General features: G+C 39.0%; 1 protein-coding gene across 8 annotated transcripts in view; it reads right to left on the bottom strand.

Moving 5' to 3' along the window:
* Dnm1l (dynamin 1 like) overlaps positions 1-21109 on the bottom strand; it is a 65338-nt gene that overhangs the window by 24285 nt on the left and 19944 nt on the right. For 4 of the 8 annotated variants that reach the window (XM_004663226.2, XM_045149395.1, XM_004663229.3 and 1 more), the window contains exons 2-8: positions 19711-19858; positions 11778-11816; positions 10537-10583; positions 9876-9947; positions 8895-8981; positions 6619-6781; positions 1767-1887 (exon numbers count right to left, since the gene is read on the bottom strand). In XM_004663226.2, the coding sequence (XP_004663283.1) occupies positions 1767-1887; positions 6619-6781; positions 8895-8981; positions 9876-9947; positions 10537-10583; positions 11778-11816; positions 19711-19858 (677 nt within the window). The remainder of the gene's footprint in view (positions 1-1766; positions 1888-6618; positions 6782-8894; positions 8982-9875; positions 9948-10536; positions 10584-11777; positions 11817-19710; positions 19859-21109) is intronic. The other 4 variants (XM_004663228.3, XM_004663227.3, XM_004663225.3 and 1 more) reach the window with 1 other exon arrangement.

Raw genomic sequence — 21109 nt, forward strand, 5'->3', positions numbered from 1 at the left:
ACTTAAACCCATACTCTATGTGTAGTCTGAATAAGAGCTGTAACCAGAACACAGGTCTGTTGAGAACTGCAGTGTTTCTTTACCATATAAAAGTTTTGGATTATGAGACAGTGCCATCAGAACCTAGTTCTAACCATTCACTTGCCATGTTACTTTAGTAAAATGTATAACCCAAGTTTCTGGATTACAAAATGAGCATTAACATCCATCTCACAATATGTGAGAATTCTAAGGACACCATCTGAAAATTACTCATTATAGGGTACCTAAAATGAAAACTGGGGACTCAGTAATAGTACCATTCTTATAGTTTTTAATATTAGCTATTTAAATTATATATGCATGTGTGTATATGTGCATGTGCATGCATGCATGTGTCCAAATCAATCCTGGCAATTACAAAGGATCATTAATGCTAGAGGATAAACTAAACTAATCCACTAAAATTCCACTACCTAAACCTAAAACTTCTCTTAATTGAATACAAATAAGGCATCTTTTTTGTTGTTGTTTTGTTTTTCAAGATAAGGTCTTACTCTAGTCCAGTGCTGGGATTAAAGGTATGCACTACCACATCAGCCTATGAAGGTTTTTTTTTTTTTTAATTTTTTTTTTTTTGTCGTGACCCAGTGTTCTTTACCCCTGTATGAGGACTGGGTCCCTCTCCCTCATGATCACAAACCCAAGCTGAGACATAGCACCAGTCTCTAATAACACCACACAAAGGAGAAAACCTTGACTTCAATCAACCAATCTCGAAGAGGCTGAGGCATGGGAGGCACCATACAAGTGTCAAGAACTCCAAGGTGAGTGAATCAGACCCAGAGTACCTCCAAACCTTGCCTTATCAACTATTTAGCCAGATTATGTGGTGTGGAAAGCACTCAAAAGTAAAAATCACTCAAGGTCACTGATTTTATTTGTGTCACTGAACAAGTTAATGGATATTTTTGTTTTTCGAGGTAGGGTTTCACTCTATCCCAGGCTGACCTGGAGTTCACTACATAGTCTCAGGCTGGCCTCGAACTCACAGCAATCCTCCTACCTCGGCCTCCTGGGTGCTGAGATGAAAGGCGTGCTCCACCATAAACATTTTCTATAAGAAATGGCTATGAGACACTTTAGTCAAACTCTTCTTTTCAGCAATAATAGCAGAAAGGGGAAGAAGAGGATACTATCACATTTTAGACAATTTTAGAAATTCAGATTTGTAGACTGCAGAGATGGGTCAGTGGTTAAAGGTACTTGCTTGCTAAGCCTGCAGCTCCAGGCTCGATTTCCCAGTACCCACGTAAAACCAGATGCACAAAATGGTCCATGCATCAGGAGTTCATTTGCAGTGGCAGGAGGCCCTGGCACAGCCATACATTCGCTCACACACACACTTATTGCTCTCTCAAATAAATAAAACTCTTCAAAAAGAAGAACTTGAGCAGGCACGGTGGTGCATGCCTTTAATCACAGCACTTGGGAGGCAGAGACAGGAGGATTGCCTTGAGTTCAAGGCCACCCTGAGACTACATAGTGAATGAAATCCAGGTCAGCCTGGACTACAGCAAAACCTTACCTCAAACCCCCCCCACAAAAAAAGAAGAATTTCAGGGGCTTTTCCCTCTCCTGCCCTTTTATGGGCAGGAGGTCTTCATATTCTCTCCTTTTCCTTCTCTTAATCTAATAAAGTCTCCCTAAACTTAAAAACAGGTTTAAAAAAAAAAGTGCTTGAAAATGAGAATACTGAAATTATTATCCTATTTTTAATTACTAACCTGTTAACTACTCCAATTATTCCAAGCTTGACTGGAATGACCCTTCCCATCAATACATCCATGGCATCAGTTCCCGCATCCATGAGATCAAGTTTGGTGATGACAGCTAGGGTTCTGCGACCTGGCAAATGTAAGATGAGTGAAAGAGAAGGGAAGAGGGGAAATGGAGAATGAGGGAGAAGGGGAAGAAAGAGAGACACCAAGATACCCATAAAATAAAGCCATTAAGTTTAATAAAGTATAATCATCTATGATTCTACTTAACACATTGCCTCTTCCCTCATTTTGGTAATATTTTTAAAGCAAATTTTTAAAGGTTTTTCTCCTTTTATATTTTATTTGCGAGAGAGAAAGGGAGAGAATGTATGCAGCAGGACCGCTTGCCAATCCAACAAACTCCAGACACATGTATCACTTTGTGCATTTTGCTTTATATTAGTACTGGGGAATCAAACCCTGGCTTTTAGGCTTTGCAAGCAAACAACTTTAACCGCCATCTCTCCAGACCTTAAAACATAATTTTAGCCAAGCATAGTGGCACATGCCTTTAATCCCAGCATTTGGGAGGCAGAGGTAGGAGGATCGCCATGAGTTTGAGGCCACCCTGAGACTACATAGTGAATTCCAGGTCAGCTTGAGCTAGAGTGAAACCCTACCTCAAAAAGATAAATGAATAACCATAATTTTAAATACCGCAATACAAATTTTAAAATGTTTTCACAGGTAATTTCTTAATTCTCAGGAAAAGCTTTTCTAAGCATTTTAGATATGCTTTAACTTTTTGGAATACAGTTTTTTGGTGTGTTGTCTGGGGAAGTAGTAGTCTAGAGGTCAAACTTAGGGTCTCTGGCGTGATAAGCAATCACGCCACCACTTAGCTACATCCCCAGCCCCTAGTCCTATTATTACCCACAAGTACACTTCTACAGTAAGACTGAATAATTCTATCTTTCTACTTACCTAGTTTTCCCTTTCTTAGAATGGTATATAAAGGAAATTATATTGTACGTGGCCTTGAAGTTTGGCTTGTTTCACACAGCATAATTCATTTGAGAGCCATCCATGATGTAATTTTTATTGCTGAGTGTTCCATTTTAATGATACGCAGCTTTGGTTACTCATTCTCTATTTCAGAAATATTTGGACTGTTTCTAGCTTGAGGAAACTATGAATAAATCTGCTATAAAAAATTGTATATAGAGCACATGCCTTTAATCCTAGCACCCACTCACAGCAATCCTCCTACCTCTGCCTCCCGAGTGCTGAGATTAAAGGTGTGCGCCACCACACCCAGCTTAATTTACTTTTTTGTTTGATTTTGTTTTCTGAGATAGGGTCTCATGTAGCCCAGTGTGGTGGTTTGATTGTCCCCCATAAACTTACATGCTCTGAATGCTAGGAAGGAGGATTGCTGTGAGTTCAAGGCCACCCTGAGAACACACAGTGAATTCCAGGTCAGCCTGGACTAGAGTGAGACCTTACCTCAAAAAAACAAAACAAACAAAAAAAGTTGTATGAAGAGCCAGGTACAGGGGCTGGACATATAGCTTGTGGTTAAGGTGCTTGCCAGCAAAGCCAAAGGACCCAGGTTCAATTCCCCAGGACCCACATAAAGCCAGATGCGCAAAGTGGTACATGCATCTGGAGTTCAGTTGCAATGAATGGTTAGAGGCCCTGGCATGCCAAGCATGGTGGTGCACACCTTTGATCCCCGCACTTGGGAAGCAGAGGCAGGAGGATTGTTGTGAGTTCAAGACTACAGAGTAAATTCCAGGTCAGTCTAGGCTAAAATGAAACCCTACCTTGAAAAACAAAACCAAAAACCAAAAAAAAGAAATGTATAAACAGTTTTATCTTGAGCCAGGTGTTATGGCACATGCCTTTAATCTCTGCACTTGGGAGGCAAAGGTAGGAAGATCACTGTGAGTTTGAGGACAGCCTGAGACTATGTAATGAATCCCAAGTCACCGTGGACTAGAGCAAGAACCTACCTCAAAAAAATTAATTAATTAATTAATAATAAATAAATAAAAATAAACCCCACAGAACTTTATCTTGCTTTTAGAGACAAGGTCTCTATGTTTCCTGGACTAACCTGGAACTCCTGCCTAGGGATCCTTCTGGGTGCTGGGATTACAATGAGTGACCATGCACAGCTTCATACCAGGTTTTCTCTTTTTGAGGTAGGGTCTTCCTCTAGCCCAGGCTTACCTAGAACTTACTCTATAGTTCCAGGCTGACGTCAAATTCAAAGTGATCCTCATACCTCTACCTCCAAGCACTGGGATTAAAGGCATGCGCCACAATACCCTGCTTGCATACCAGGGTTTTTTTGTTTTTTTTTTTTTCCAGGTAGGGTCTCACTTTAGCCCAAGCTCACCTAGAACTCACTATGTAGTCTCAGGGTAGCCTTGAACTCACAGCAATCCTCCCACCTTTGCCTCCCGAGTGCTGGGATTAAAGGCATGAGCCACCACGCCTGACTTACATACAAGTTTTTATAGGAACATTTAACATGGGATCACATATAACATTCTAAGAAATGGTCACAGTTCCCCATTTAACTATACCATCCACCAATGGATGTCCCCACAGTTCCCCAAGTAATTATACCATCCACCATCAATAGACATTGCAGTTTAGCAGCTCTGCAACTGTACAGGCGGTATCTCAATCAGGAGCATTTTTCTTTTGTTCTAAATCTACAAGATCACCCCTCTTAGTGATCTCACATGCTATTACAATTTCTTTCTTCTTCTTCTTTTTTTTTTTGGTTTTTTGAGGTAGGGTCTCACATCTAGCCCAAGCTGACCTGGAATTCACTATGGAGTCTCAGGGTGGCCTCGAACTCATGGTGATCCTCCTACCTCTGCCTCCCGAGTACTAGGATTAAAGGCGTGCACCACCACACCCAACCACAATTATTTCTTGTTAGCCACATCAAGCTGCTTCTAATTTTTTTTGTTTATTTTAATTTATTTATTTGAGAGCAACAGAGAGAGAGAGAGAGAGAGAGAGAGAGAGAGAATGGGAGTGCCAGGGCCTCTAGCCACTACAAACGAACTCCAGATACGTGTGCCCCCTTGTGCAGCTGGCTAACGTGGGTACTGGGGAATTGAGCCTTGAACCAGGGTCCTTAGGCTTCACAGGAAAGCACTTAACCACTAAGCCATCTCTCCAGCCCTTTTTATTTTTTTTTTTGTTTATTTTTATTTATTTATTTGAGAGAGACAGAGAGAGAGAGAGAGAGAGAGAGACAGAGAATGTGCTTCTAAATTTTTGATACTATAAAAAAAAGACTGGGGCCAGGCATGGTAGTGCGCGCCTTTAATCCTAGCACTTAGGAAGCAGAGGTAGGAAGATCGCCATGAGCTTGAAGCTACCCTGAGACTATATAGTGAATTCTAGGTCAGCCTGGGCCAGACAAAACCCTACCTCAAAAACTAAAAAATAAAATAAAATAAAAATAATTCAAGAAAAACTTTAAAAAATAATTACTGGGGCTGCAGAGATGGCTTAGCAGTTAAGGCACTTACCTGCAGAGCAAAAGGATTCAGGGTTGAGTCCCCAGGACCCACATAAAGCCAGCTGCACAAGGCGGCAGCTGTTCATTTGCAGTGACTAGAGACCCTGGTATATCCCATTCTCTCTCTCTTCCTCTCTGCCTCTTTCTCTCATAAATAAATAAAATAAAATAGATTAAAAAACATACTGGGTGCTGGAGGGATAGCTTAGCAGTTACGGTGCTTCCCTGCAAAGCCTGATGACCTAGGTTCAATTCCCCAGGACTCAAGTAAGCTAGGTTCACAAGGTAGCACATGTGTCTGGAGTTTGTTTCCAGTGGCTAGAGGCCCTAAAGACCCATTCTCTCTCCCTCCCTCCCTCCCTCTCTCTCTCTCTCTCTCTCTCTCTCTCTCTCTCTCTCTCTCTCTCTCGTAAATTGAATTAAATTAAGAATGCCAAAAGTTTTTTAAAAAAAATGCTGGGTTGGAGCTGGCAGTGGTGGCACAAGCCTTTCATCCCAGCACTTGAGAGGCAGAGATAGCAGGATCGCCATGAGTTCAAGGCAACCCTAAGACTGACTACACAGTGAATTAGAGGTCAGCCTGGGCTAGAGTAAGACCCTACCTCAAAAAATCATAAAGCAAAAGCAAAAAACTACTGGGTTGTATTTTGAAGAAGTCATTGAGTAACTGCTACAAGTATAGATTTCATGTGAAATGTTTTCCTTACCCTTTACCCTTTATACCAGCTTAATATTTTCCATCACAATTTCTACTTGAAATTATAAAGTAGAAAAGCTTTTTTTTTTTTTTTTTTGGTTTTTCGAGGTAGGGTCTCACTCTGGCTCAGGCTGACCTGGAATTCACTATGTAGTCTCAGGGTAGCCTCGAACTCTCGGAGATCCTCCTACCTCTGCCTCCCGAGTGCTGGGATTAAAGGCATGCGCCACCACACCCGGCTCAAGAAAAGCATTTTTTTAAATAGATAACTGGAGATTTTTTTTGAGATACTCTTTCTAAAAATTAAATTCCTTTGTTGAGGTAAGATTTACCATTCTAAGTCAAGCATCTCATTAAATATTAACATCTGGGCTGGAGAGATGTCTTAGTGGTTAAGCGCTTGCATATGAAGCCAAAGGACCCCGGTTCGAGGCTCGATCCCCCAGGACCCATGTTGGCCAAATGCACAAGGGGGCGCACATGTCTGGAGTTCATTTGCAGTAGCTGAAAGCCCTGGTGCACCCAATTCTCTCTATGTCTCTCTGCCTCTTTTTTCTCTCTGTCTCACTCACATAAATAAATTAACAAAATGAAAACAAAAAATTTTAAATATTAACATCTATCCTTACCATCTGGATCCACCTCTCTTGAAATTTTAAGTGCCTCTGATGTTGCCATATCTGTATTAGCAGCAGTGACAGCAAGGATAATGGAATTGGGATTGCTGATGAACCGAAGGATGAGCTCTCTGATCTGAAGCTCAATGTCCTTAGGTTGATCACCTACAGGCACCTAAACCAAACAGAGATGAGCCAGGAACTGATAATCAAAACAATTCATCCCCCTCCATTTAATCCACAGAACATAAGTAGAATAAATAAAATTAATAATGTATTGCAATGATATTTATGAATTTGATAATGTAGAAAGTCTCAAAATATAACTCTTTCAAACATGAAAAATTAACTTTTGCATAAATAGTTACTACTGAACAACCCTATGGTAAGGATTGGTACTAACTTCATACACACAAATTTCTTCATTTATTAAGCATCTGTAATAGCATGTGGCACTCTTCGATAAGTCAGATTATGTCATGGTAGTGAAATTAAAGGACAAAGTTGCTGTCTTCCTAGACTTTATGTTTCAGTGATAATAACAGAAAATAAACACATTTGTGTTATGCAAGTGGGAGCAAGGGCTATCAAGAAAATAAAATAAACCAAGGAATGATGGGAAAGGACTATGTTTTTAAAGTACTGTTTTATTTTTTGTTTATTTATTTTCAAGGTAGGATCTCACTCTAGCCTGGGATGACCTGGAGCTCACACTGTAGTTCCGGGCTTACCTCAAACTCAGGACAATCATCCTACCTCTGCCTCCCAAGTACTGGGATTAAAGGCGTGTGCCACCATGGAGAGCTAAATTATTGCTTTATAGTTTTTTGTTTTGTTTTGGTTTTGGTTTTCTGAGGGTCTCACTCTAGCCCAGGCTGACCTGAAATTTACTATGTAGTCTCAGAATGACCTCAAACTCACAGGGATCCTCCTACCTCTACTTCCCAAGTGCTGGGATTAAATACCTGCTCCACCACGCCTGGCTAAATTATATTATATTAATTATATTATAAAAAGCAACATTAGGGAAGACCTCACAGAGACAATGGAATTGAGAAATTAAGTAAACCTAAAGGCACATATAAAGGGGTACATAAGATATCTGGAAGAAGGGCATTACAGGAAGCAACCTTGAGCAGAAGTTAGACAACAATAAAATAAACTGGGCACACCTGTAATCCTAGCACTCAGGAGGTAGAGGCAGGACCATCAGGAATTCAGGTCATCTTTGACTACATAGGAAGTTTGAGGCCTGCAGGAGGGAGGCAGGCAAAGGTAGAGGTAGAGGGAGAAGGAGGGGGAGTGACGGAAAGGAGAATATGGACATATCAAATAGGTGTATGTGGCCGGGCATGATGGTGCACACCTCTAATCGCAGCAATCAGGAGTCAGAGGTAGGAGGATCACTGTGAGTTCCAGACCAGCCTGGGACTACAGAATGATTGCTTGAAAAAAAAAAAAAAAAAAAAAGTATATGTAAGAACTGAGGCTTGTAGTTTCAGTGAAGTGGGAAGTCACTGAAGAAACTTTAAGCCAAGAAATTACACAACATAATTTTCACTTCAACAGAGCCACTGTGGTGACTGTTACTTATCCTGCCACTATCACTGCACTGATCTATGTGATATGGCAGCTCAGCTCAGCCAACACAACACAGCCAGGGAAGATTTCTAAAAGGAAGTAAGACGAAAGGTAAAGAAATGTCAAGAACGCTGTAAAGTTTTGGGGTAAGCAATTGGTAGAATGAGGTTGCCATTTATTGAGATGAGGAAGATCACAGAGATCAGATTTACCTGAAGGCTAGGTAATAAATTTGGTACTCAACACATCAAATTTGAAATGCTCATTAGACACTTCAGTGTATACATCAAGTAGTTAGATGTACAAGTGTCAAGATGATCTGAATGTCATCAACATATTAAAGCTCATATAATTGAAGCTATACAACTTGATGAACTAACAAGGGATTAAAGTGTTCCCAAAACAGATAAAAGATCCAAAACTGAGCCAAAGGAATTTAACTGCTTAGACCTTGGTGTGGTGAGAGGAAAGTAGCAAAATCACCACACAGCAGTGCTCTGTGGACTCAGCAATAGAACTGCAAGATGGTCCCTTGGGACATGGTAAAGACCACATTTCAAAAGAAAGGAGGGCTCAACTAGAGAAAACAAGCTGTAGTACCTCAAATGTAATTGCCAAGGACAGCAGATTATTCCCACAAGGAGTTAAGGGGAAAATACAGATTTTACAAATGAAAATATAACACTGAATTAAGAACTGCTCCTCACCTTGGTCATTCCTGGTAAGTCCACAAGTGTCAGATTGACAACATTGGGTGAAAAAATCTTCAGATGAATTGGTTCAGGGCTTACTCCCTAAAAATAAGTTTTAAAATACATTAAAATCACAATAAAATTTCAAAAAATACAGAACGCTAAAGTAAACTTAATTTTCAGTATGTAAACTTTAGATACTTCTAAAAATGAATTGAACTATGATTCCTAAAAATTTTCAACAATCAGGGCTGGAGAGGTGGCTTTGCAGTTAAGGCCCTTGCCTGCAAAGCCAAAGGACCAAGGTTCAATTCCCCAGGACCCACATAATCCAGAACCTTTGCAAGAAAGCACTTTAACAGCTGAGCCATCTCTCTAGCCCTGAATAAAAATTTTTTTTTTTTTATTAAAGTCTGGCATGGTGGCACATGCCTATAATCCCAGCACTCAGGAGGCAGAGGTAGGAGGATGCCAAGAGTTCAAGGCCACCCTGAGACTACAGAGGGAATTCCAGGCCAGCCTAGGATAGAGTGAGACCCTCCCTCAGAAAAAAGAAAAAACAATTCATTAGCTCACAAAAAATTAGGTTTCATAAAAAAAAAAAAAAATAGGTTTCATCATGGTGTTTTTATACTAATTGCAAAAAAAAAAATTATTGTGAAAATTCTCCATTTGTTTCAAAAATCAGGATTAGAAATTTATAAGCACGGTTTAGTGTCATAGGCCTGTAATCCTAACTGCTTGGGAAACAGGCAGGAGACTCTCAAGTTCATGGCCAACACAAACAATTTAGTGAGAATCTGTCTTAAAATTAAACAAACAAGCAAAAAAGACAAAAGGCTCAGGATAAACTCAGCAGCAGAGCACTTCTAGTAGCAAAAGGCCCTATATTCCATCCCCAGAACCACAGACATCATGAATTTACAATACTCTCTAGTATTTTATAAACAGAGAAACCTCACTGGTACATCTACTGATGTTGAAAAAGATGTCTACCTTGTTGCTTCCTGAAATTCTTTCTGTTTCATTTTCAATTTCTTGTCGAATTTCATCAAAATCTGTATAAAGCTAAAAGACATTGAAACAAAAAACACCATATTAAAAAAAAAAACACATCAAAATTTCTTAAATGAGGGGTTGAATGTTACATTTCAAGAACACCTATGGATAGAGAAAATTAGTATACAGATTCCAAGTTGGGGAGAGAGAGACAGACTTGTTTTAAAGTTGCCTGATATTGCAATGCTTAAGAATTTCCAAATTAGAATCAGGCTCCATGTAGACTCTCATGCTTAGAATCATCACTGAAACAAGGTTTACTTTAAAGAAACCAGTACTTCAAAACAACCTAACACATTGTCAAAAGAAACTCCAGGGCTGGAGAGTTGGCTTAGCAGTTAAGGCACATGCCTGTGAAGCCTAAGGACCCAGGTTCAATTCTCCAGGTCACACATAAGCCAGATGCACATAGTGGCACATGCATCTGGAGTTCGTTTGCAGTGGCTAGAAGAATGTGCCCATTCTCCTCCCCACCCCCCAATAAATAAAAGTAAAATCTTTTTTTAAAAAAAAAAAGAAAGAAAGAAACTCCAGTGTCTGCTTTTACAAAATGCTATTTTCTAAATGTTGTTTCTTCATTACCTTCTTGAGTGATTACCTTATTTTTGGTGTGAAGAAATTTACCCCACTCTTCTGCTTCTACTCCTAGAAAAAAGAGAAAATCATTTCTTCAAAGCTGAAAATTACTTTTTACAGTCAGAGATTTTAAAAGACACACAACACAGTTTTGCACTAACTGTAAGTTAACAAGTGTTTAAGACATGCCATATTTATATTTCACATTTTATTTCAGAAGCATGATTAACTTGAAGTAGAATTGTTCACAAGTCTTCCTACCACTGAAATCTAAAATTTTACAGATACAATTGTTCACTTCCTATTTTATTTATAATTATATTATAGTGAAAGGTAAATGTTTAAGCATCTTATACATCAAAGCACTTTAAACAATGAAAATACTTAAGGTAGTGGCTAAGAAGAAAAGTTAAGAATCCCACTGAGTAATGTGATAAGCAAATGTAACAAATTTGTACATCAATCAAGTTAGAAATTTACAATATATTAATGAAACAGCTAATTTTTCTATTTTTTATTTGATCTCCTGTTGGCCACTTATAAAGTCACAATTTAATCCTCTTTTAAAGAGCCCTTTCAGTAATAAGATGCTAGCTGTTTTCTAATACACTAGAAAGGTGATGTCTCCAAGGTCAAGTCTATACTTTCCTTTGGACTTGTAGGAAACAAGTGAAGAAAAACAAACAGAAAAAGTATATATTGGATGACTTGACATTTTCCATTAGCCTGGCACCTCAAGCACAGTTGTTTCTTTTGCCAAATTCAGAGATATTTAAAATATCTTAATGATTAAAGTACTTAATGCATATTAGTCACCTGAAATCAAATATGAATGACTTTAAGATATTCATATATTTACAGAGGAAAGGTAGATGGTTTCTTTGGGGGAATAAAGGTAAGTCAAATGGGGCCCTCTCTGCAAGTAAATGCTCATCTGCTTGAAGCTTAGTACCTTCTTCCTAGAAGTCTTCTTGGAGGGGCTGCAATGATCTAGGGGAACACAACTCACCACGGCAGTGCCACACACCAAGGGGGCCTACCTACACAAGCACAGTTCTAAAATAAAAATGAAATACATCCACCATCTAAAGCACCTGCATTCTGATGCAATGCCCAAAAGATGACAAGTACCACTAAAACCTGCAATCAACAGAGACAGGCAAATAAAAATAGGAGAAAAAAAGAGGCGTATAGCCTGTATATAAGTACACATGCAGGCATAATAGGAAAAAAAAGGGCTAAAAACAAATGGATAAAGGAAACCTTTGGAAAGGTGTCTTGAGTTTTTCCATGTAGCAGGGTCTGTAGTTAAAGAGAAACAGCACAAAGTAAGTTTAGTGCCTATCCCTAAAACTTTAAACCTTTTATTAAAAAAACAAACTTATAGTAACATGATCACATTTCAAATGCACATAGCATTTAATTATTCAAAATATACAACTAGAATTACAGGGATATATATATATATATATTTTAAGTTATATAAGCAAAAGCATATTGTGTGCCATGCTTTATCATTTTTAGAAAATGAATTTCCCATTACAATTATGTCATTTCTGTTTCTAATTCTAAGTGTATTAAAATGAGTCCACTAATAGAAAATTTGCCTGAGATACTTGACAACCTACTATGGGGAAAGATTAAACTGTCTGATTAAAATTCTTTTTAAAAAAGGAGATACCTTAGTGGTTAAGGGGCTTGCCTGCAAAGTCAAAGAAACCAGATCCAATTCCCCAGGACCCACGTAAGCCAGATGCATGGGGTAGCACACTGTCTGGAGATTGTTTCCTGTGTCTGGAGGCCCTGGTGAGCCCATTCTTTCTCTGACTTTCTCTATCTGCCCCCTCTCTCAAATAACAAATAAAAATATTGTTTAAAAAAGAACCTACAAAATATAATACACACACATTTTAAAACCTTAAGAATTAATAAGTATATGTAACTGTTTACCCTACTAGTGAAGACTGACTATAATGAAATATATATTGCATTTGGGAGAATACCAAAATATATTAACTCTTTACTTTCATGAGCCCTACACAAAATGAGTCTTCTACTTATACCACAGTCTCTAATGCAGGGCAATTGGCCTAATTTTTATCTTTCATTTTGTACTGCTTTGGGGAAACTAATTGCTTTCATAAACAGGTAGCTAAGGGGTTAAAATTCAAATTATAAAGCTGGATGGGGGGATACACACCTTTAATCCCAGCACTTGGGAGGCAGAGGTAGGAGGACTGCCATGAGTTCAAGGCCACTCAGAGACTACATAGTGAATTCCAGGTAAGCCTGAACTAGAATGAGTCCCTACCTCAGGAAAAAAAAAAAAAAAAAAAAATCAAATTATGGGGCTGGAGAGATGGCTTAGCAGTTAAGGCATTTGCCTGAAAAGCCAAAGGATCCTGGTTCAATTTTCTAGGACCCACATAAGCCAGATGCACAAGAGGGGACATGCATCTGGAATTCGTTTGCAGTGGCTGGAGGCCCTGTCATGCCCATTCTCCCTCTAATAAATAAATAAGTAAAATTTTTAAAGTTCAAATCATACCCATATTTTTAGGCATTTTACAAAACATATGTGTTTGTATTAATAACATCATCATTTTTCCACTGACATTGTGCAGTATAATACATGCACAATTTTGGTGTTATTAAATTTTACTGTAAGTTTCATATATAATTATATAAAATATATGCTATAAAAGCTTATATATATTATATTGGAACATTCTACTTTGGGATTTTGTCTAAATGAAAAGGGAATAAAAGTTTGACTTACTTCTTATAAAAGAATAACAAGCTAGGAAGATATCTTAGCAGATAAAAGCATTTGTTTGAAAGACAATTGTTGATGGGCTGTAGAGATGGCTTAGTGGTTAAGCGCTTGCCTGTGATGCCCAAGAACCCCGGTTCGAGGCTCGGTTCCCCAGGTCCCACGTTAGCCAGATGCACAAGGGGGCGCACGCATCTGGAGTTCGTTTGCAGAGGGTGGAAGCCCTGGCGCGCCCATTCTCTTTCTCTCCCTCTATCTGTCTTTCTCTCTGTGTCTGTCGCTCTCAAATAAATAAATAAATTTTTAAAAAAAGAAAGATAATTGTTGAGTTGAAAGTTCAAACTACACCATTACACTCTAACAATTTAATTTTGTTCATTTATTTAATTTTTTCACATGTGTGTATGTATGTGCATTTGTTTTTGCGGGTGCAAGTATGCATGTGCATGTGTGTGGAGGCAAGATCTGACATCAGGTGTCTTCCTCGATCACTCTCCATTTTATTTACTGAGTCTCTCACTTGAATCCACAGTTTGCCAATTTGGTTAATCTAGCTAGCCATAGCCAGCTATCTCTATAACACAGGGATCAGAGTTGGGCAAGGACATCCATCAGGCATTTCGGCGAGTGCTTGAGAGCCCAACACCGGTTTTCACACTTGTGCAGCCACACTTTACCCACTGAATAGTCATCTCCCCAATCCTTAATTTTATTCTTAGTAAGAATTTAGCAGAAGGGCTGAGAAGATTGCTCAGAGGTTAAAGGTGCTCACTTACAAAGCCTGCCTGCCTAGATTCAACTCCCCAGCACCCACATAAAACTGGATGCAAAGTCACACATGCATCTGTGATCCCACACACCTACAACAATGGGAGGCAGAGCCAAGAGAACCCATAGCTCACAGGCAGCTAGAAGATGGAACACAAATAACCTTAAAGTTATCTTCTGACCTCCACATGTGCATCATGGCATGTGCACCTTTACATACACAAATAAATATATTACTTTTAAAAAATAATTGAACAGCTGGGCATGGTGGTGCACGCCTTTAATCCCAGCAGTGGGGAGGCAGAGGTAGGAGGACCACCATGAGTTCAAGGCCACCCTGAGACGACATAGTGAATTCCAGGTCAGCCTGAGCCAAAGTGAGACCCTACTTTGGAACCCATAGGAAAAAAAAATTGAACAGAAAGTCCTTTCTTAGGCATAAGTTAGAGGAAGAGAGAAATCTGAGAACTCTTTAAATTGACATGTTATCTGTTACCTCATATAGCAAAGTGGAGACTATTATGATGCAAAATAAAATCTCCTAACTATTAAATTGCATAGTACACTACACTGTACCAGTTTTGGTAGACCTACATTTAAAATTACACTTCTCAGGCTGGAGAGATGGCTTAGCAGTTAAGGTGTTGGCCTGCAAAGCCAAAGGACCCAAGCTCATTTCTCCAGAACCCACGTAAGCCAGATGCACCAAGTGGCACATGTGTCTGGAGTTCATTTGCATTGGCTGAAGGCCCTGGCATGCCCATTCTCTTTGTCCTTCCCCCCTTCTATATGCCTCTTTCTCTCTCCTCTCTAATAAAAATTTTAAAAATAAAAAATAAAATTACATGCTGGAGAGATGGCTTAGCGGTTAAGGCATTTGCCTGCAAAGCCAAAGGACCTCAGTTTGATTCCCCAGGACACACAGCCACATAAACCAGATGCACAAGGGGGTGCATGCGTCTGGAGTTTGTTTGCAGTGGCTGGAGGCCCTGGTGCATCCATTCTCTCTCTCCCTCTCTCTGCCTTTCTCTCTCTCTCAAATAAACAAATAAAAATAAAGGGGCTGGCCGGGCGTGGTGGCGCACGCCTTTAATCCCAGCACTCGGGAGGCAGAGGTAGGAGGATCTCCGAGAGTTCGAGGCCACCCTGAGACTACATAGTGAATTCCAGGTCAGCCTGAGCCAGAGTGAGACCCTACCTCAAAAAACCAAAAAAATAAAAATAAAATACAATTTTTAAAAAAGGGGCTGGAGAGATGGCTTAGCAGTTAAGGCACTTACCTGCAAAACCAAAGGACCTTGGTTCAATTCCTCAGGACCCATGTAAGCCAGATGCACAAGGTGGCACATGCATCTGGAGTTTGTTTGCAGTGGCTGGAAGCCCTGGCGCTCCCATTCTCTCTCTCTGCCTCTTTCCCTCTCTCAAATAAATAAAAATAAAAATTTTTAAATGCTTTAAAAAATGAAGTTACAAAACTTGTTAAGTTTAAAAAATAAATGAATAAATAAATAAAATAAAATTACACTTCTCCATGTCATCTTGGAAGCCACTACTCACATTATTGGTAACTTGGGACTCTGTTATAATAAAACCCTTATAAGATTTATTTATAAATCCTTATACAAAGAGATTTAAAAAAATTTTTTGATGGCCTTTAATTACATTTCCTTTGCATTCTCCCCTCATTGTCAAGCTGTCAGGCTGCTTATACTTTTTAAACTAAACTATGTTTATACTTTTTAAACTAACCTATGTCAATCTGCTTCAGAGTTTCTAATTTCCTCTGGGTAAGAATGATTTGTGACGAACAAGAACTGCTTATCCCAAGGAGAAAACACCTCTAACAACAAGGTAAAGAGGGACTGGGAAGACAGCTCAGTGTTTAAAGGTACTTGCTTGCAAAGCCTGCCTTCCTGGGTTCAACTCCCCACATGCACATAAAGCTAGACACAAAGTGATGCATGGGTCTGGCATTCCTTTGTAACAGCAAGAGACCCTGGTGCACGCATATACACATGCTTATGGACGCACCCACATAAAAAAGTAAAAGTTATTTTAAAGATGTTAAAGAATCATGCATGAGTAAACATAAAATTCAGTACTCAAATTTATTAAATATATTTCCTAAATCAGTTGACTTGTCATTTGAAGTATGAGGAGATATGTTGTTTACATATATTTGCACACATTTTTAAAATAAGCACTAAGCTGGGAAAAAATAGGTCCAGGTAAGATAGGCAGTTTTATTAACCCACCACCAGGAAGAGACATCAACAATATACACGTGTATGCCAAGAAGCTGACATGCTGTAATTGAAATGTATACCCTTTCTTAACAAGAAAAATTTTATCCGAGGAAACACTGCCCAAGTCTACCACAGTGTCTGAAAGGGATCTACCCTTTCAAGATGGCTGAAGAAAACAAACAAGTTAAAGAGACGGAATGCCACACAGTTCTCTGAAAGTCTTGGTATAAACAGTTTGACAGAATCAGTGGGGATGAAACTCTTAAAATGTTAGAGGCTGAGCCATAGAGTTAGGCCACAATGACTACATTCAAGGTTCAAATTTCCAGTAATAAGACAGGCATGGTGGTGCACACCTGTAACCCCATAACTGAGGAGACAGAGGAGGAAGATCACCCCATGTTGGAGGTCAGCCTTGTCTACACAGAAAGCTTCAAGCCAACCAGGGCCATTTATTTAGAAAGACTGTCTCAAAAGAAAAACAAACTCAACCTCAGACTACACAGTGAAACCCAGGTCAGCCTGGGCTAGAGTGAGACACTACCTCAAAAAGAGGAGGAAAAAAAAAGAAAAGAAAAGAAAGAAAAAAATCATGAAAATACAAACTGATTATTAATATATTAAAGATACCTAATATGACTGAAAGGTCCCTATATAGCTCCTGTAGTCTATGCTAAAATACTACATGTTAGTAACCACGACTTCACTAATGTGCTTCAGCAGTTACTGCTGCAGAGTCATAGTAGATGCATGTGACAGGACCCCACTCCTCTCACACACACATACTTTATGATAAAAATAAAGTGATCACCACCAAAGCTCCTATAATAAGTGAAGGAAAAATATCAGATCCAGGATTAACCACATTGAAAACAGATCTTTGAAGGTAAGAAATAGACATGGTGGTATTAAGCTTTAAAAGCTGTTTAAGAATTGGAGCAATTTTTTTTTTCAAGGTACGGGCTTGCTCTAGCCCAGACTGACCTTGAACTCACAGGAATCCTCCTACTTCTGTCTCCAGAGTGCTGGAATTAAAGGTGCGCCACCATGCCCAGCAACTGTACAATTTTACAGGCTTTTTACAGGACAAAGTCTGAATAAAAGACTGAGCTAAGTAAGAATACTGAATATATGATTCTCACCAAACATTTCAAATCTCACTAACATGATAAATATTGTATATACATAAAACAAGCAACTTAAAATCTGATAATAAGGTTAAGCGTGGTGGCACACGCTTTTAATCCCAGCACTCAGGAGACAGAGGTAGGGGGATCATCTTGAGTTCAAGGTCATCCTGAGACTACAGAGCTCAAGTCAGCCTGAGCTACAGTGAGACTCTACCTCGAAACACACACACACACACGCACACACACACACACAAAACCCTGCTATATACAACACTGTAATTTTCATATTCTGGGCTTAATATTTATATAATCCATTAAAATATAACCTAACTAGTTTAGCTGGAGTCTAAGCCTAGCAAAATAATATGAGGTGTGTTAGTACACACCTTTACTTCTGGGATGCAAGAGGATCACAGTGAGTTCAAGACTAGCCCAGGGCTGTATACAGAGTGAGTTCCAGGTCAACTTGAGACCTTACCTTGAAAACCAAAAGCAAAAACAACAACAACAAACAAAAATAAATAAAAACACTAAAATTATATATGTTATAAAAGTAAACCTTAGTATGAGGAAAAAATTAGTAATAATTTTAAAAATTACAATTCTGGGTTGGAGAGATGGCTTAGTGGTTAAGGCCTGTAAAGCCAAAAATCCCAGGTTCGACTCTCCAGGACCCATGTAAGCCAGGTACACAAGGCAGCACATGTGTCTGGAGTTCATTTGCAGTGGCTGGAGGCCCTGGCACACCCATTCTCTCAAATAAATTAATAATATATTTATTTTTTGAATTACAATTCTATAGCTAGGCATGGTGGTGCACACCTGAAACCTCAGCCCTTAGGAGGTAAAGAGAATTAGTAGCTCAAGGTCATCCTTAGCTACATGAAGCACTATCTCAAAAAAACCAAGAAGTCTTTATATAAATCATACTCCTAGCCAGGCACATGGCGCCCACATTTAATCCCAGCACCCAGGAGGCAGAGGTAGGAGGATCACTGTGAGTTTGAGGCCACTCCGAGACTACATAATAAACTCCAAGTCAGCCTGAGCTAGAGTGAGACCCTACCTCAAAAAACAAAAACAAAAACAAAAAAATAAAATAAAATAAAAATAAATTATACTTCTCTGTGAGGGAGAGAGAATTAAAATTAGCAAACACATAGTGAAACCAGGAAAAAAGGAAAGGGAAATATCAAGCTAAGAATGACATTTTAAATTTATTTAAAATAAAACCTTTCAGCTAGAATCTAAATGATTTAAATTTTCAGTCAAAACCAAAAAGTAAAAATAGAAATAAAAACACACAAATTAAAACTATGATAAATATTCTTAAAGCACACCAAAAGACACTTTAAAACTTGCTTGGGGGCTGGAGAGATGGCTTAACCATGATTAAGGCACTTGCCTATTCCCTAGAACCCATGTAGGCCAGATGCACGTGGTGGTGCATGAGTCCAGAGTTCCCCTGTAGTGCCTGGAGACCCTGGTATGCCCAACCTCCCTCTCTCATAAATAAATACAAACATAAATAAATAAATAAAATATTTTTAAAAAACTTTTCCTTGGGCTGGAGAGATGGCTTGGCGGTTAAGGCACTTGCCTGCAAAGCCAAAGGACCCATGTAGGCCAGATGCACAGGGTGGTGCATGTATCTGGAGTTTACTGTAGATGGAAGCCCTGGCATGCATGCATGTGCTCCCTCTCAAAAAAAAAAAAAAAAAAGTAAAATATTAAAATAAATAACTAAAATGCTTTCTTAAACCAGGCATGGTGGACCACAGCTTTAATGCCAGCACTAAGGATGAGACTGAGATCAGGAGGATCTCTGTGAGTTTGAGGCTTGCTTGGACTACAGAGTGAGTGCCAGGTCAGCCTGAACTAGAGTAAGACCTTGCTTCAAAAAAGCAAAGCGAACAACTTTCATGCCAGCACCACAAAATAAATAATGATTAAACAACCTTTTTTCCTTTAATAACCAATTACTATTTAATGAATGTCTCATTGGAGCATCTACTAAATACTACTAGTGACGTTAACAAAAATTCACTAAACTAAATTATTCAAAAGGGACTCCTCCTAACAACTTTATTCATAGCCCTGCAAAACAATTAAAAAAAAAATACTCTTTTGTACATTAAGGAAAATGCTTCCTATTTTGCACAGGACTTCTGATTTTGCTACAGCCCCTTATTTCTCATTTTTCATCAGCCATATCTTAGAATGCAGCAGAAATAAATAATACCATTAAGTCTGTCTGATCTCTAGTTTCTGAAATTTACCATTTTCTTCTCCTGTAGTTTTTCGTTTATCTTCAGGTGAAACGTGGACCAGCTGCAGAATAAGAGGTCTCCGAGTGACAATACCAGTACCTCTGGGTAGCAGGTCCCTGCCCACTAGGCTTTCAAGAACTGAGCTCTTTCCACTGCTCTGAAAACAGAATATAGAAAAACAAAATGAATCTTTCTTTCTGTTAACAGATTGCATTTACAAAGCAACATACAGAGAAGATAAAGAAAACATTAGTAGACTTTAAAATTAAAATTCAGTTATGTTTTCTATTATACCTCTATTTCTTTAAAACAATTCAAAATCAAAGCCTACTCAAAAAATACAAGGCCAGACATGATGGCACATACCTTTAGTCCTAGCACTTGGGAGGCTGAGGTAGGAGGATCATTATCACCATGAGTTTGAGGCTAATAGACCATGCTTCAAAACAAAAAACTACATTCTTTATTATTGGAGGTCAAGTATCCTTTTGTTTAAGGACTTTCTGTAGTTCTTTTGATTTTTTTCAAATGCTAGTGTTTATATTTGTAACTATTTTATCTATACTCGTCTTTCATTTTTGATTTCTTCTGTGCCGCAATCACTTCTGGTTTTTTTGAGGCAGGGTCTCATTTAGGTAGCCTAGTGTGACCTTGAACTCATTAGGCTGCTAAAGTGGCTTTGAACTTCTAACCCTCTTGCCCCCACCTTTCCAAATGCTGGCACACAGGTGCACACAACCACACTCGTCTAACACGGGCATCTCCTATAGCCACAATATAATGGTCATACTCAGGAAGTCTGACATATATAACAGCAACAGTTAGTTCACAACAAATAGTAACATAAGCCTTTATTACTACACTTTTTTAATGTGGCCACTCTTAAAAGAGACTCAGCTGCAAGAACTGAGACAACCTCAAATTATGACTTTACTCTCTTATCTACCTGCCTTCCTGCCTCCGCACAACTCCTAAAGCTGCAGCCAGCAGGGGTTGAACAGTCCCTCCTACTTAGAGAAGTTAGGACCAGAGACCTTCGGCACCCACTTTCTCCTCCACTGCTTCAGCGGCTTCTCTCTCACACCTCTCACATAAGATTGTGCCCAGCCACACACCTCCTCCCCTCAAAAATCATAAAAAAAGACCACCTCAATTTACTCTTCAGATTTCCATAGCCTCTGACTTCAGACTCCATCATGCTACCTGTGGGATGATGTTATAACACTCCCAATAAAGCTTTCATTCTATCAAATCATTTTCTCTTGGTGCCATTCATCAAATCAGATTGTTCTCATAGCATTCTTTTTTTTTTTTTTTTTTAAGGATTCTGTTTTGTTTTTCAGTTTTTCGAGGTAGGGTCTCACTCTGGTTCAGGCTAACCTGGAATTCACTCTGTAGTCTCAGGGTG

This window comes from Jaculus jaculus, chromosome 5 (genome assembly GCF_020740685.1).
Source record: "Jaculus jaculus isolate mJacJac1 chromosome 5, mJacJac1.mat.Y.cur, whole genome shotgun sequence".
NCBI classification, from domain to species: Eukaryota; Metazoa; Chordata; class Mammalia; order Rodentia; family Dipodidae; genus Jaculus; species Jaculus jaculus.